The sequence below is a fragment of the Diuraphis noxia genome, unplaced genomic scaffold, assembly GCF_037042655.1.
Source record: "Diuraphis noxia isolate RWA-SAM2 unplaced genomic scaffold, SU_Dnox_SAM2 contig0001, whole genome shotgun sequence".
Taxonomy (NCBI): Eukaryota; Metazoa; Arthropoda; class Insecta; order Hemiptera; family Aphididae; genus Diuraphis; species Diuraphis noxia.
This window is the reverse complement of record NW_028301711.1, coordinates 1,693,632-1,711,710: the sequence shown is the minus strand read 5'-3', so window position 1 is coordinate 1,711,710 and position 18,079 is coordinate 1,693,632. Positions and strand designations below refer to the sequence as shown.

The 18,079-nt window shown below is 35.2% G+C and overlaps 3 protein-coding genes across 3 annotated transcripts; 1 reads left to right on the top strand and 2 right to left on the bottom strand.

Annotated features, from left to right (window-relative positions):
• The first annotated feature begins 4,548 nt into the window (after positions 1-4,548).
• On the top strand, positions 4,549-5,721 carry LOC149059231 (uncharacterized). Its single transcript, XM_089217314.1, has 4 exons — positions 4,549-4,856; positions 5,043-5,177; positions 5,237-5,433; positions 5,543-5,721. The coding sequence occupies exons 1-3, from the start codon at positions 4,818-4,820 to the stop codon at positions 5,276-5,278; spliced, it is 216 nt and encodes a 71-aa protein (XP_089073440.1). The 5' UTR covers positions 4,549-4,817; the 3' UTR covers positions 5,279-5,433; positions 5,543-5,721.
• A 1,055-nt stretch (positions 5,722-6,776) lies between these two features.
• LOC149059230 (uncharacterized) lies at positions 6,777-13,756 on the bottom strand. Its single transcript, XM_089215662.1, has 15 exons — positions 13,239-13,756; positions 9,917-10,169; positions 9,527-9,835; positions 9,381-9,437; positions 9,245-9,307; positions 9,071-9,133; positions 8,918-8,977; positions 8,789-8,851; positions 8,645-8,701; positions 8,513-8,578; positions 8,343-8,441; positions 7,870-8,087; positions 7,627-7,786; positions 7,411-7,507; positions 6,777-6,874 (listed from the first exon to the last, which is right to left on the bottom strand). Exons 2-13 carry the CDS (start codon positions 10,140-10,142, stop codon positions 7,727-7,729), a joined length of 1,341 nt encoding a protein of 446 aa, XP_089071788.1. The 5' UTR covers positions 10,143-10,169; positions 13,239-13,756; the 3' UTR covers positions 6,777-6,874; positions 7,411-7,507; positions 7,627-7,726.
• A 1,590-nt stretch (positions 13,757-15,346) lies between these two features.
• On the bottom strand, positions 15,347-17,218 carry LOC149059229 (baculoviral IAP repeat-containing protein 7-B-like). The gene is made up of 3 exons (XM_089223179.1): positions 17,209-17,218; positions 16,442-16,748; positions 15,347-15,653 (listed from the first exon to the last, which is right to left on the bottom strand). The coding sequence occupies exons 1-3, from the start codon at positions 17,216-17,218 to the stop codon at positions 15,347-15,349; spliced, it is 624 nt and encodes a 207-aa protein (XP_089079305.1).
• Between the last annotated feature and the right edge of the window lie 861 nt (positions 17,219-18,079).

The window sequence follows — 18,079 nt, the reverse complement described above, 5'->3', positions numbered from 1 at the left end:
GCGCTGCCCGTAGAGTAATCGGAGTACAACACGCCGTCGGGAGTGTCGCGAGATTGGACTGACAACGAGCTCGTAGAGCTGTCTGCGATGATGCTCTGAAGCTGCAGATCGTCCGCTTGGTCGATCGCCCATTGACGTAGATCCGGTAGAATAGTCACCTCGGATATTTCGAGTCGCGAAAGCGCGTCTGGGACGACGTTGTCTACGCCCGCGATATGTTCGACGTCGTGAATGAACTGTGACAGGAACGAAATGTGTCGTACTTGGCGGTCGATGATTTTCTCTGTCTTGAGCGTGAAAATGTAGGTCAGTGGCTTGTGGTCGGTGCGTAATGTCGTGCGGTGTCCTTCGATGAGATGCACGAAATGTCGAGTGCCCAAAAACGCGGCAAGGAGCTCTCTATCGTACGTACTGTACCGTTGTTCGGCGGGGGACAGTTTTTTGGAAAAAAATCCGAGCGGGTGCCACTGGTCGTTGACCTTTTGTTCGAGAACGGCTCCAACGGCGATGTTCGATGCGTCGGTGTTGAGGCGGAGCGTCGCGTTCGGCTGTAGATGCGTGAGTCGCGCGGTGTCTGCGAGTGCTTGTCGGCAGGCGTCGAAACTGGCTCGGGCGGTGGCTGTCCATGTTAGTGGGCCGTCGTTTTTCTTGAGTGCAGCGGTCATGTCGTACAGCGGAGCCTGGAGTTCGGCCGCGTTGGGTATGAAACGGTGGTAGAAGTTTAGTGACCCAAGAAAACGCTGCATCTGTTTCTTCGTCTCGGGCGAGGGCCAGTCGTGTATGGCTGTAACGCGTTCGGGGTTGGGTCGACAAGCATCTTTATCGACTACGTGGCCGAGAAAAAATATCGAGTCCGCCGCGAAAACGCATTTCGCCGGGTTGATCGCGATACCGAATTTTTGAAAACGTTCGAGAACTTCACGGACCTGTTTTTCGTGTTCGACCTCATTGCGAGAGGCGATCAACACGTCGTCGATGTAAGCGAAGACGAAATCCAGGCCGCGTAGGACGTCATTGATTACGCGTTGGAACGTTTGCGCGGCGTTGCGTAGACCAAAACACATAACCGGGAACTCGAAAAGTCCGAACGGTGTTGTTACGGCGGTTTTGTGGACATCTTTCGGCGCGATCGGAACCTGGTGATAAGCGCGAACAAGATCCAGCTTCGTGAAGACGGTTTTGCCGGCGAGATTGGCTGTGAAGTCGTGAAGGTGCGGAAGCGGATAACGATCGGCGACGGTGACGGCGTTGAGACGGCGGTAGTCGCCGCACGGGCGATACGTGCCGTCTTTTTTGTCGACCAGCAGCAGCGGGCTGGCCCACGAACTAGATGACGGGCGGCAGATGCCCTTTTGACGCATGAATTCGAATTCTCTGCGGGCGATCTGGAGGCGGTCTGGCGGTAGGCGTCGGGGTCGAGCGAAAAGAGGCGGACCTGTCGTGTGCAATTCGTGCACGACGTCGTGAAGGAATTTGGTTGGTACCGGCGATTCACGAGTGACCTCGGGGTAGTCCAACAGCAGCGTGGTCCATTTCGATGGCCGAGCTACCGTGCAGACCGTTACAGACGGTGCGTTGCCGGCGGGCGATGCCTGGACGGAGAGCATGCATGCCAAGTCGACGAGACGGTGGCGTCGTACGTCTACCAAGAGTCCGTAGTAATGCAAGAAGTCTGCGCCTAAGATCGGTCGGGAGACGTCGGCCAACTCGAAAGTCCAGGTGAAGAGTCGTTTGAAACCCAGGTCAAGCTGTAGTTGTTTGGGTCCGAAAGTTTTAATTTGCGAGCCGTTTGCGGCGATTAACTTGATGTCGGAATTATTGTAGTTGTTGTTATTTCGATTGTCGTGATGCGGTAACACGGAAATGTCAGCGCCGGAGTCGACTAAAAAGCGTCGTCCGGTGCGTTCGTCGTTGACGAAAAGTCGATGTTCGAGGGTTGCTAAATGTCGTTCGGAGGGTGCAGTGCGGTGTTCAGTGGAATGCGACGGGGTGTTACGGTAACACCGTCGCCTTCTTAATTTTTCTGGTTCGCGGAACGAGTGCAAGGTTCGCGACACTTGCGGGCCTCGGGACCATAACGCGCGTGGTAGTAGCACCACCCGGTTCTGTCGTCGGTGGCGTCTTGCGGGGGCGATTCGGTGCGCGGAACTGGGGCGCGAGATGTTGGAGCACGCGAAGACGGCCTATTTTGTGTTCTGGCGTGATGCAGCAACTCTGTGACCTGCGCGCTTAGCGAGACCAGTACTGTCTCAAGCATCTGAACTCGGGTTTCGGTGGTTGTCTGAAACCGAGCGGCGGGTGCGTTTGTCTGCGCCGCCTCTTGCGGTTCTTCAGGCAGTGGCGGGAAAACTGCCGCGACTCGTGGGCGTCGATTGAGCTGCACGGCGGAGACGTCGGAGCTGGAACATGCCTCGGCGACGCGATCGGCGCGCTCCGCGAGCTGGTCCAACGTGCCCGTGAAACCCGCGATGACGGTGCGGACTGCGGACGGTAGTTTTTGTCGCCAAAACTGCTCCAACGCGGAGTCGCCCATGTCCTCGGGGTAGACGTCCCGCATGTCCCTTAACAGCTGGGAAGGGGATCGGTCACCCATGCCGCCTGGCTGTACGATTGAGTGGAACCGCGCAGCTTGAGGCACAGCGTACGTCGCGATTAATCTCGCTTTGAGTTGGTCATATGACGCGTCGGCGCCTAAAAGATCAGAAACCGCGCTGATGCCGTCGGCGTCGAGGGCGGCTAGCACGTGGTTCACGCGGGCCAAACTGGACCGTACGCGGCTGTTGTGGAACATGGCCTACGCGTGAGTGAACCATTGTCGTGGGGCCTGCCGCCAGAACCCGGGAAGCCGGATGTTGGCCATAGCTGCTACCTCGGTGTGAGATGACGCATGACCCTGGCTGTCGCTGCCCGTAGCAGTCTCGCTGGCCGTTGTGACGTCAATTCGGTCGGTATCCAAGTTGGCCATTTGCTTCTGAGCCATACTGATGTGTCGGCGAGGTTGCGAGTCGGATGCACTCGGATGAAAATCCGCGACACGGGGTCGGAAACAACGAACGGTCTTGCGCAAGCTGGTGCGCGGACTTCACGCGAACGTCGCACGTGACACGACGTCGAGCAACGTGGGTGAGGGCCAAAAAATCAGTGAGACACGTGGCGTGTGTACTCGGCGGCGATTTGCGACACGTGCGTCGTTTTTAATGAGGTCACCAATTTGGTGATTATGTTAATCACCAAAGCGCTAGTCTGACTCGTGCAGGAGGAAAAGTCAATAATACAACGCACTGATTTGTCGGTCGAGTGACGCAAGTGCGTCACGGAAGAATTTATTTCGTTACAAGTCGACAAAGAAATAAAAGAGTTTACATATGTTAAGTATTAACAGTGGTAAAACAAAAACAATGACGCGAGCGTACAGCGGTGGTCATGCGCGCATCAGGCTCGGAGAGTCAAGTCGGTAAGACGGGAAAAAACGTAGTGTCGGAATGTCGGGCGCGACGGTGCAACGGTCGCTCCGTTGCGCAGCGCGCGCGACGGTCGGTCGTGCGTCCGGGCGGCGAGTCGAGCCGGCGGAACGTAGAGGGGGCGAGACGCGAGTTCGGTCGGTCGGTGCAAGGAGCATAAATATTACTCGTGAACGCAAGTGTGTTAAAATTTATACAATGCAAAAAGGACGGGCGATAACGTTGGTACAATGTTGCATGTGATGATACGTCGGAGTATCACCACACTATCTTATAAATATCATGTTAACATTTTATCATATAAACATAGATAATATTATCATAAAAACTATATTATTATAATGATGATGTGTTTAAATCATTGTTATTCTGTTTTTAGTTTTTTTTTTAAATATAGGAGTAAAGATTAAAAGTTTTAATAAAATAATAAAATAGGTACTTACATAGTTAGTATTGAAGTATTCTTCAGTCTGACTGATGACTGTTTTCTGAGTCTGGCTGGCGGTTGCTCTTCACTGTTGTTGAAGATGTTTTTTGTGTTTTTTGATGGTAGGTAACTGTTTTGCTGGAGAGTTGAGGATGGTTGCTGTTCTGATAGCTTCTTGGTCTGTTGGAGCTGCTGGTGAACTGATGATTTTATGTTTAAAAATTCGGTGTTTTATACTAGAGTTTAACCCTCTCTTTGAACGTTGAATATTAGGTACCTCTCATAATCCTGAGGTGATTGTACATTACATTACTTAATACCATTCTCTTTTGTCCATGTAAGAACATGTTTGTAGTCTTTTATGCAAATTCTTATTACATTATTACATGAGAAGTCTATTTGAATATATACATTCTAATTTATTGTAAATTATATTTGATATTTTAACCAGTTCATATAATTTCATGTTCATATATAATCATTTTTTTTTTTTTTTGGAAATGTTTTTCAGGTCATTGCTATTAACCGTTAACGATCTGAAATCCGGTTCATACTAATTATTTTTTTGATTCTAATAAATGTTAATATTATATATATATATATATTATACTATTATTGCTTATATTACATATTTGTTGAAAAGTCTTTTAAGGTCATTAACGTTTCTATATAAAATCTGATTTTCAAGGCGGGTGATTATTTTAGATCCTGTTTCTTTAATAATTCATATAATGCCACTTGTGTTCATGTAAAACAAGTTTGTAGAAAGGTTTTTCAAGTCATTGCTATTAACATTAGCATGTTACATATAAAATTATTGTGGTAGTGGCTAATATCTGTGTATAAAAAGCCAGTGTAAAACCATTAACGTTCATCAGTCTTCAAGATTTCAATTCAGTCCTCAACACAGTCTACAACGCAGTTCAAAAATGTCTTATAGAACATCAATTATTTCTTCAGAATCAGAGGTAAGTAAAGTTTTTTTTTAAAAACCAAATAACAAATTGGAGGTCAGTCGTAACACTACTCAACGTTATGGTTATAATTATTAAGAAACATACATAAAAATAAAATATATTTCTTTTAGATATCGGCTATAAAACCACTTGTACATTTTTAAATTAAAAAAAATATATTATTTTTATGTTTCATAGAATGAACATTTCAGTGGATCCGTTGACTCTAAAGTTAAACCATTAGAATCAACATCTAAAACAAAAACCACTTTAAAACGTGGTGTTGAGAAGACGATTGAAAAAAAATCTATGAAAAAGAAGCAGATGAAAATGGTTGGTTAAATTATTTTTTATAATGATCACATAAATTCTTTTTCCTTTTTTTTTTTTAGAATGCATCATACAGAGACAATGTTGGTGATCGTTTAAGATAAGAAGAATATGATGAGGAAGTTTTCAATTCGTTAACTTTTCGACAAGGTGATGGTTTAATTACGATAAAAACTACATTTGAGGAGAAGCCAACAGATTACTGGGTGATAACACATTATAAATGTTCAAATATTAAAAATGTTCCAGTTAAGGATAGGTAAATAATTTATCACTAATTTACTTTTTTTAAACTATTGTTAATCTTTTTCAATAGGTATTTTTATTATCACTTCATTTCATGATTTAAAAAAAAAAAATAATTATAGGTGGAAGTTTAGTGAAGCTGGTGTTAAGTTGTATACAAGCGAAAAGTCAAAAGACCAGACATTGAATGTTAGCTTGAATCAGACCATGCAGTCAATATTTGACACGATGCTACAAGACCCAGGACGTCGTACAATCAAAAGTAAAATAATAGGCTAATTATTATATGTTTTTTTTTTTAAAAAATGGGTTTTTTATTGAATAAACAATACAATATATTATATAAATATTTATTTATTTTATACTATTACCCACATAGCACATGGCTATTTAATGGATATTCAATGAATATAATATCTGGATATCCATAATATCTACTGGATATACATGGATATCTATTTGACATATTCTAGATATCCAAATGGCCACTTTTTTCCAATGCTATGGATATCCATTAAAAATATTATACAATATCCATCATAGTACACTAGATATCTAATCTACACAGAACAAAATATCTACATTAGATATCTACTAGATATTACATTGTACCTATGACAATATCCACCAATTAGTGGTGTAGTCAGGGGGTCAGGTGTTTCACTCTCCCCACCTATTTAACATTCCACCCCCCCCCCTAATAAATCTTATATTTTATTATATACGAAAACTGTAAAAACTTATAACTTTAATTTTTACTTAACTCCCCTTTATCTTAAAATTCTGGCAACTCCACTTTTTCATCTGTTATCCATATTTTTATACTCTCAATAATAAATAGTAAAACCTCTAAATACCGGACACTCCTGGACACCAACATTTTTTCTGCTATTTGGAGGTGTTTGCTATTCATAACGACCATCAGAGGGCTAATCATATAAAGGAAATATATCGAAATCACTAAAAAAAACATCTGCTATTGGGAGGTTTCACTATATATACCAGTGGCGTGCTCAGCTTTTTTGAAAGGGGGGGGGGATATTCATTTTATTCAAATTATTTTCTATTTTTAAATACATTATACACATACAAGTTTTTTTTCGTGTAGATAATAATCATTAAAAAAAAGTCCAATGGAGGGATGACATCCTGATCCCCCCCGTGAGCACGCCCCTGATATATACTATATGTATAACAATAATAGTTATGTTGGTTTTGCTTCGGTTGAGACTCACGAAAATAAATTTATACCTTAAAATTAAAATGTAAAAATACTTAAAGATAGTAATAAAAAGTAAAACAAATTTATTTTATGCATTTAAACATTTATTATATATTTTTTTAAGTATACACAATGTCATGTGTGTAATCTATAGTACTATATCTATCTCTTATTCATCAATTCATCATCTTCTTTATTTTGGACAAGGCTTCGTTTTTCTGCTGCCTTTAAGCTAAAAAAAAAATATATATATGATTTATGAAATAGAAATAACAAGAGGGAAGTAAGTTAGTCATGGAGAGATCATTTTATTGGTAACAAAAAAGAAATTTAAAAAAAAATATTAATAATAAGATAGGTATATTAAAAAGAGCTGCTATTTAATAGACACTAGATTATATAAAACTATTATAACTACTTATTTTAACTTTTAATAATATACATGGTTTATATACTTATGAGTTGACCAACGTGCATATATATTTTATCTTTTTTTAATATACTAATAAATTGTAAGCTTAGGTTTTATTATTAAACATTTAAACTAAAGACAATGATAAATTCCTAACAAATATATTGTTTTGATTTATTACACTGATTTCACAAGAGTTTTCTAAAATACTAGTTTTAAATTTATGAATAAATTATATAAAAACACATTTTGGATAAGTATTTCCATAAAACAAATGAATATAGATTATAAATTCTTAATTTATTAATGTAACTAAATATTTTTTTAGTTTAAATAGTATAATGTTTCATTAATACCTGTTTAAGTTTCTTTGATAAGCATGTCGCAACCAATTTTTGATTGAATTTACGATGTCTATTTCAGTTAAGTTTTGGATTCTTTTCTGCACCACTTCTAAAAATAAAATAATTTTATTAATTAAAATGCCCGAAAATGAAGAACTGAAATTTCCAGTTTACTATTTTTATAAACTTGTTATTAATCAATGTACATACAAGAAATAAATTATATACCTATTATTATTTTAGGAAGTAGCATGGTAGATAAGATTTTTTTTCCTTTTCCACCCATCCAACTGTAACACATAGCTAATTGATCAGAGTATATTTTTTTTTAAATATACTTGGTAGACTCATCTGTTTTTGAACCACCCATTTTGGACAGAGCTGTCAACTATAAGTAAAAAATAATATCATTAATAAAATAACAATTTTCATTTGAACCTAAATTATAAATTTCAAAAACTCAAATCATACCATGTTTGACTTATAAATTTCATCATTTTTTAGTTTTATTTCAACATTTTGTAAATCAATTTCAAATTTAAGAGGAAAATTGTCTAATATATTCGTATCATAAGTATCAATGTTCGTGTTTTGTGGTGCAGGATAATTCAACGAGGAAACTTTTTCATCTAATTTTAATAAATGAAGTTTTATATGTGATAGTTGTCTTAATACTCGGTCTTGAAAATCTAAAACAAGTAATATGTGCAAAATGTATACTTGAATATAAAAATAATTCATGCATTGTATAGTCTAATTAATAATATAGTTAATTTAGCCTTATGAACAATACGCATATTGTTATATTGCATGCAATGTCTGCAATAAATTATATTATGTGAAAATGTCAACAATTCATATACATAATATATATACACGCTAGATAGATGACTACAAATATATGATATGATGTATATTGTATAAGAATGCACATTAAACTTTACCATTATTAGTAAGGCGTCGTTCACGGTTTTTTCCTTTTTGGAATAGAGATATATTATCTGTTATGTCGTCAATGTAGCTTGAACTTGGACATGCATTTTCTAAAATATTTCATACATCAAGATTTAATTGTTATATTTATTAAATTAAGTGTAATTAATTTTATGTTTACGTGAGTTAGTTGGATGGTCACTGCTGTAGGATAGTTCATCATAACTTGGACTAGGATGGAAAAGTTCTAAAATATTAAATTAAAATAAATTATATACTATCTATATTTTACTCTCATATATTATATCTTTACTTGAGTTAGCTTTACGGCCACAAGGTTCATCATAATTTGGACTTGAGCGTGAATGTTCTAAAATGTATATATATATATATATAATGTTATAAATATTTAATTTAATATATCAATTAAATTATTTTATTATTATTGTATCTTTACTTGAGTTAATTGCAGAATGGCCACTGGAATGTTCATCACAACTTGGACTAGGATGGAAAAGTTCTAAAATATTAAATTAAAATAAATTATATACTATCTAGATTTTATTCTTATATATTATGTCTTTACTTGAGTTAGCTTCACGGCCACATAAAGGTTCATCATAATTTGGACTTGAGCGTGAATGTTCTAAAATGTATATATATATAATATTATATATTTAATATTAAATATTTAATTTAATACATCAATTAAATTATTTTATAATTATTGTATCTTTACTTGAGTTAATTGCAGAATGGCCACTGGAAGGTTCATCATAACTTGGACTAGGATGGAAAAGTTCTAAAATATTAAATTAAAATAAATTAAATATTATTTAGATCTTTTTCTCATATTATTGAACTATAAATATGTTATTTTTGAAGCATATATTATATTATAAGAGATCTTTACTTGAATCAGTTTGATAGTCACTTGAAGGTTCAATATTGTAGATTAAGCTTCGGCGGACATTTTCTAAAATGTTAATATTATGTTACCTAGATTTAATTCTTATATTATTAAATTATAAATGTTATAATATCTTTACTTGAGTTAGTTAGATGACCACTGGAAGGTTTGCCATAGATTGGACTTTGAACACGTTCTAAGATATTGAATTTAAATTAAATTATTAAAAATTTATAATTAGTATAAAATTTATTTTTTACTGGAAAGTTTCAAAGAAATATTTACCTTCATAGTCATATGATACTGGTTTATTTGATGATCTATTTTTTTTGTATAACCGTTCAGTTACAGAAGCTAACTTTTTTTGGTCTTTATCTGATGTATTGTTATTTCCACTTGAAGGAGGTTTTGGTACAGCAGGTAGTTTAACTAAAGTAACTTTAGATGAATTATCTTCATCAGTTGACGATGATGAACTTCTTATTCTTTTTTTGTGCCTTAAATTTCTGCTAAGCTTGTCTTGTTCGGCATCTGTTGTTAAATCAGTATAAGTTTCCGCTTTTTTGAGTTTCTTGTATGCAACATCAAAATCATCTGTAAATTATTCGAGAGATTATTTGACATCTAATCAATGTAATCATTATTAGTAGAAATTAAAAAAATGTCAACTATTACCAGAACCTGATAGTATTTGAGCTTCAAATACCGGCCAGTTTTCATCAGGGCTAGCCATTTTTTTAACTGCTTTTATGTATGCGGTGATCGTTTTAAATGTTCCTTGAGTTGGCCAATAACATTTTAATTTTGCGGATTTGTCAAAAAAAAACCAATTTCGAGGGACTATATGGATGCTGCCATCGTCAAATTCAACAACACTCCATATTTTGTTTTCTTCAGACATTGCAGTTTTATGTAGGACAAATTAAGTCTAATAAAAGTATTTACAAAATTAGTATTTTTTTTTTGTGTGTATATTATATTACATGATATATGTTTATTTACAAATATTTAAATTTAGAACAGTATTTACAATAATTTAATATAAAATATAGCATAGTAAGATGCAAATATCAGAAAATTACATCTGCGAACAATCACCATGTAAAATTGGAAACATGGCTAACTTATCACTACCAGCATAAATAGGTAAAGCCAGACACTTGTATTTTATTTCCAATATTGGCCAACTTTGGAAGTTAGATTCTAAATCTTCAACAACCCAACAATCAATTATTGAAGAATTGCATGGTGTTTTATAAATATCTGAATACTTAAAATATTTTTTCCCTAAAACTGTCATACATTTAAGAACTTTATCAAATACAATATTGCTGATAACTATTATACTTTTATCGTGTAACATATAATAGTTATCAGGACTAATAATATGTATACAGAGATTCTTAATTTTAGCTTTTTTATATTGCTTATCGACATCAGAAGTTTCAATAACTGGACCTTCTAAATGTTTTTTTGTGTACTCATTTACTAATGAGGGGTTAACTGGTTTGGTCATATTAATAGATTCCTCGAAGTACCTCCTATGGAGTTGTTGGAGAGGTCTATCAGATTTCCGCAACTGTCGTTTAAGTAATCTAAGTTTATTTTCAAATGGAAAAGCGCTAAATTCATCCAAAGTCCCTAATAATTTGGCATCATTTACAATATGCAACAATCCGTGAACATTATGAGAAACAAATTCTTTTCCATATAAAATTATAAATGTATTAATAAAATGTTGTAACAGTTCTTGGGCATAATCAGAATATTTTTGCAGAAGACTCTTACTACACAAAATTCGCACAGCCACATGGAGTGTCATAAAATGATCTATAACTTGTGGATGTAAAATATCTTTTAGAATAACTGGACAGGTATATAACAAGAACTGTCTTAATTCTGTGGCTTTCCATTTACCAATAAATTCAATATTTTGTGGTTTTCGAGCAAAGTCATTTGTAATAAAATGTTTTATAGATAATAATTTTGAAGTCAACAGCAATATTTTAGCATGAGGTAAACGTACGAATCTACAATGTGGTTTGCCCTCTAGCCACAATTTAATGATTTTCTTAACAACACCGATGCATATTAAATGCATATAATCCAAACATATTCTAGTAATAGGTTGCTTAAAATTTGGAATATGCAGTAAAATTGATTGTCCCTGATGAAAGTCCTCATACTCATGTCGCATGAATGCCTCATCAGTCCTTAAAATATTATTTTTAGTTTCTGGGAAACATATGCGGCCATTTAAAAACTCACCTTCTTGAGTACATTTGGTGCAACTAAAATAACCTGAGTGACCCTTTATTTTGACAAGAAATGATTTTGCTGGAGCATCACAAATAATGCTATGTATATACACTCTATACACTGTGTCATCAAATAAAAATCCATTGTTAACAATATCTATCATCTCATTCACAAAATCTTGAAAAAAAACATTTGAATCGTTTGGTTTAGAAAGACCATGATAAACACCTATTACAAATATATAAGAGCTCCCAACTAAACAGCCCAAAATTGGCCATAACTGACTGTTACTACTATCAGATAATGGCAAGCCATCAGTTGATATTTTGAGCCCGATATTTGAATTATGGTGAGAAGAAAATTTTATAGTTTCTTTTTGCATTGCTTCTCTTAAGCCAACTTTTAAACCAAAATGACAATAATGCCCGGGTTCTACACTTTTAATTACAGAAGTTCTGGGAGTTTTTAATAATGTTCTTGAGTCTTTAGGAAGAAATTGACCACATACTTCATCCCTAAGTATCACTAGTAATCCATCTAAAGCATTTAATTTAATTTTATATTTTAGTGCCCAAGTTTTCAGTTTCTCCTCAAAAGATTCAGATTCACAGTTGGAGTAATCTATATATTGTATGCAATTGTTATCATATTCTGAGAAAGATGAATCTGAAGATGTGAAATTTTGCAAATTATCAGATATTAAATTATGAATATCATTTGAAGTACTATTATAGTCGGCATGTTCAGTAAAGCTGGTACTGATAGTGGTATTATCATTAATCATAATATTATTACTGCCTTTGGTGACAGATCCATTGAGAAAAAGGTTTTGATCACTATCAGGAACTATACTGCAGATTCATGATGACTAGTAATTGGCAAATGTGTGGCCCGATCTTCATCTAAACTATTATCACTATCTTGCAGAGCTGCATTAAAGTCAGTAGCTACCCTACGCCTAAATGTCCTTTGACTTATACAACTAATATCTTTTGTTTTTCGTTTTGACATTATGTGCAACTTATCTATAAGGACAAAAATCTGTGACTGAATTTAATTAAGTATGATGTTTGTATATTATATAGTGTTCTATCACTTTGTAGTAAAAAAAGTTTATGGTTCTGATGGTATAGTTTAATTAATCATATCTAATATCGTACCAAATTTTGAGTTATGCCAGTCTCATTATCCAAGGGGATAAATTCAGATATATTTCTTATATTGGTAGTAGAACTTATGAATAATATTAAATTAATATATATATATATATACATATTTACCTATACCTAATATATTTTTAATGCAATTTATAAAAATTCAATAGGTACGCACCTTATTGGTACGCATATGCTCAAAATAATACTAATATTAATTTATATTAGGTATCTGCATGTATAGGTGGGTAAATAAATAGGAATTAAAAAATATAGGTACCTAGGTATTTTTAAATACAAATATGTGATGAACAATAATAAGGCAGTGCCGAGTTATTTTTCTAAAATAATAATATGAAGTATATATATATATATAAGTATACTATTTATTATACGATCTGCTCAGATCATCGGCGTCGAGCTGACGATGAGCCTTCTATATAATATTAATATTATTATTATACTAGCAACCCGGGCCGTGATCGGTAGCGGAGGTGAACGCTGTAATTAATTTATTATATATATATTTATATTTAAGCTCTATAATATTATAGTAAGTTATTATATTAAATTAAATAACATACCTATTATAGTGAATACACCTATTGTGACGTTACACGGATCACTCTGTCGACCGTGGGTCCAATAATGCGTAGATTGATCTGAAATGTTGAACGCTGTGACAGTCACGTGGTGGCTCGGACAGAACGGTACACAACTATATACGGAGTAGCACAGACTTTACGGACTTACGGTCACGTGGTGGCTCGGACAGAACGGCACACAAGTATACGGACTCTCGCAGACCTTACGGTCACGCGGTGGCTAGGAAAGAACGGTACACGACAACTATTATACGGACTCGCGCAGACCTAACGGTTACGCGGTGTGGCTCGGATAGAACAGCACACGAAAAGTACGGGCTCGCGCAGAAGTCATGCGTTAAGGCGGAAACGTACTGTCACTACTGCTTGTGCTATTATAAGCATTTATAATATAATATAATTAATATACATAAAAAGCTCAAACTAGCGCATCACGTGGTTTCGGGTGGCAAACAGGAATAATAACGTGGATGAAGACGCACAACGGCACAACAAAAGACACTTATCCGTTTACTGTATATAGTATATATGACCGTAGCACATAAGCATAGACCAACCACCAACATATAATACTATGCGCTATATGAAAACAAGGATTAAAGCGGATTAAAACTAGAGCCTAGAACGGCTAGAACGACGAAAACGACACTATTATGACAAGAGACAATAATGAGTATTGATTACGTAATAACAAATTATATAATATAATATAATGACGGCGCATCAAACATTTAAACTGTCAAAGTCGGAGTCGAACCGGGAACAAGAAACAAGAAACCGGCGGGGATAAATCGCAGGCTGACGAGTGACGAGTGACGACCAGCGCGCTAGAGCGGAAGTTGCGTCTATATAGTTTTTAGACGATTCTATTCAGAATTCAGACTTCAGACTGCGCGTTTAGCGGCCAAGATGCCAAACTCCAGAAATGGCGGTCCACGTTCAAACAAATAACAATACAACTTATAAGTTTGGTAATAATTATTAATTATGATTACGAAGTATACTAGCTACGACTAAAGTGATATACAGTAATATTATACACTGCAATACGCAAGTACACGATAACACACTGTGCCCATGTATCAATAATAAGTTGTATGCTGTGCTCTTGTGTGTATGCTTGCGCGGGAAACGATTAGCCACATCGCAATATTAATGATAAATTGATAAATATTAAATATAACTGAAAACCCAAAAACATAATTGTCTGATTGTCATTCCATAAGCGATATTGCGAATTGCGATAAGAAAGACTTTAAACACTATACGGAGTAGATACAGCAGATGACGCCGAATGTGTTGGTGCCTTTAGTGGGAGAATATTATACTAGTGGACAGAGGCACCCGCAGTCACGCACGCACTTAGCAAAAGCAAATTAGCGTCTTCTATTTTTGGAAGGAGATAAAGTCAATATACCTATATATTATTATTTTCTGCACTGTGCAATTGTGCATCCGCCCCACTACACTATAGTTTAAATTCTATATTCTATAATCTATGTAGTATGTTAGTAATGTTACACTAGCTACACTGCAGCGGTAAATGGTAAAAAAGTCCAGGGAAAAATTTGATGGAACTAAAATTTTATTTAAATTTAATAAATAATGTATATTTAAATTATTTTTAATTTCCCTGGACTTTTTTCGGTTTATTATTCAGACCTTTTTTCCTAATATCACTGGCCACTGCAGCACTGAAGCTGTGGCGGTAAACAATTAAAATTATAGTAAAATTATATAGTAATATATATATAATTATATAGTAAAATTATTATACAATATTATTATAAATATATTTACATTCAATTGGTATTATTATAATTTATAATAAAATATAGGTAGATACCTATTATATATTTAAATGTTATTATACACTATCACTACCATGATATAACAACCGCATCTATATACCGACTATACCGGCGTATCATTATGATATTGTGGATATTTAATAGATGACCAACATATCCATATTAAATTTAGTCCAGAAGTAATCTTGTATGGATATCTATATGATATCTATCCGAAGTAACTTGTGGACTAGACGTGATATGGATATGTCAGTCATCCATTAAATAACCACTGGACTACATGTGCTGTGTGGGTAAATCCTGAAGTATTAAGTCTGACATTGTATTAAAATGGTATTGTAATATTTCATATAGGAATGATGTGTCATCGTTTTGCAGATGAGTGTAATAACTAAAATCATAGTTTTGTATATACTGGTTTGTGAATTCATTTCTCTGGCAACTGATAGGTAGACCACGGACGTCGTTTTTTATTAGATCGTAAGCTGTGTTAAATGTAGCTTGGTAACTTGGTAGACGTTTCTGTTTTTCTGCAATGTAGAGGTCTACACAATGTTGAAGCTGTTTAAGTCTACATAAATCTATATGGGATAAAGTGATATAATCATCATTGATATGTAAAGTAATTGAACTCTGCTTAACATTAGTTGAATATGTGAAGTTATCAGATATTTTTGTTCGTCTACATCTGGTGTGTAAATTATTAGTAATTGAAATGTAATTAGATTCAGACATGAGTGTAAACCATTGTTCTAAGTTTAAAGTAATTATCTTCTTTGATAATTTACATTCTAATAACACAATAATCGAAATTTGCTTATTAATTAATAAACCGACTGTAACGCTCTTCTTACTATACGGACGAATGTCGAAGGTTGATTTTGATACGATTATAGGTAGAACCATGATGAATAATATTTATAATAATGTTTCAGACTATCAATATGAAAAAATCTAGTATAATGTAACTGATGGAACATATACTTTGAACTGAGGTTTTTTTTCATCAGTAAACATATTATATACTAAATCTGTTGCGAAAAAAAAAATGATAAAAAAATGTGAACGTACAGTTCAGTAGATTAGTGTGTAGTGAAGGGAGTAGAGGGAATTATTTATACTTACTTACCTGAAACATGAAATTAACTTATTAAATTAACTTAACGCACTAATCCACTGAACTATACGTCCACGAGATATTAGATTAAAAACTAACACATATAAGTTGTTTCTAATATTTTTTTTATTTATTACAACATATAATGAAAGAACATGATTTAGCAAACCGTATCGTATGACCTAGTTTCACAATTACAAATATATTCATTGTTACAATATTTACTTAACACTTTTTGAACAAATTGATTTCCCTTCATTAATAATACATATATACACTTTGGATTATATCTGCAATGTTCAATCCAAACGTCATCTTCTCGTTTCCAATTATGAAGAATAAGTCCACAGCAAAAGCATTCGACGATATCTTCTACTCCTGTATATTTTAACCCACATTCAGCTAGAGCATATTTATTTTGAAAACAATTTAAAGGAAAGTGTTCGAAAGATCTTAATCTTGAATAAATTGAAGTATATCCTGGATGGGTTGGAACTGAATTATTTCGTATACGATGAACTAATGATTGAAAATCGCTTGAAAGTTTTGGTAAATTAATTTCTTTAATTAATTGAAATAATAACTTGAAAAAACACAACTCGAATACACGACGGATCAGCAGTAACTAAATTTAAAATTATTAACTTGCAACTAAATAGTAGAAATTAAATATATAAATTTTTAAAAACTAGAACAGTGTAACCAACGTGATTAAAAAACATAAAAACAATCTCCCTGTAATTTTTATAAAAATTAGCGATATTTGATTGAAAAAATTTTAAAAAAAGGAAAAAAATAGTTGATACGGTAAATATTTTTGTGTAAGTGGCAAATAGGTGGACAATCTTGTGTAATCACCGTATTGTGTTACGCGGTAAATCAGTGTGCTCCAAGGGAGAATTTTCCGCTTGAAAAAAAAATTTTACCGTGGAAAGCTGGCTGTGAACATACAAATATATACTACTTATGACGCATCATACATTGATACATATTCATTATTTAATTAACGGAGAGGACCAACGGCTCCGCATGACGGTTACCGGGGCATTTCTTTAAAAAGAGAAAGAAGAAAGAAAAAAAATGAGTATACGAGAAAAATTATAGATGCATATATAATCGGACAAAAATAAGGGGAATTTGGGGGAAATAATAATACTTGGCGACTGCTGCTGGTGTCTTGAGGTGTTGGGAACCGGTGGCTGTGATAGGCTGGCCTCGTGGGCCGTCGATACACCTTAACTCGTGATCGACACGGCCCATCTGCACCGGTTACGTTGGATACTGTTGTGGATATTGGTCGCTGGGCCCTCCACAGACCCAGATGGTAGAATTAGCCCATCATGGCGTCGACGAGATACATAAACAAAACATTGACCACGTGGTTGTTAATGGACGGATCGACAGACTTGACGACAAATTTACATATACCGGTGTACCGGGCAGCGGTCGTGACAAGAAGAAAAAAAAAAATATGCCGAGAGAAGTCAACGGGCGCCGGACGGCTCGTCGGCGTTTACCGGTGGAGACGATCGTATCGCCGACAGCGCAGGTAACCACATCCGCGGAGACAGTTCGCCGGACACTATGTTCAGGAGGGGTTGGGGGGATAAGTGATGATATAACATGACTACTGTTCGTCTTAATCGCAACGCGCTATTGTGATAATAGAAAGACCATTAAAGTAATGGTCGCAGACCGATAGGTATGATAATTTAATTGTTGTAGGGAAAGGCGGGTTTAATGGATAATGATATTATAGAGGCCTAAAATTCTGTGACGTTACAATAGATATAATTAATAATTAAGGACAATAATTAAAAGTCACATACGATACATAAGGACAAAGTCATTGACTTGTTAAGGCTTAATTTTAAGATCTATGTTTAAAATTG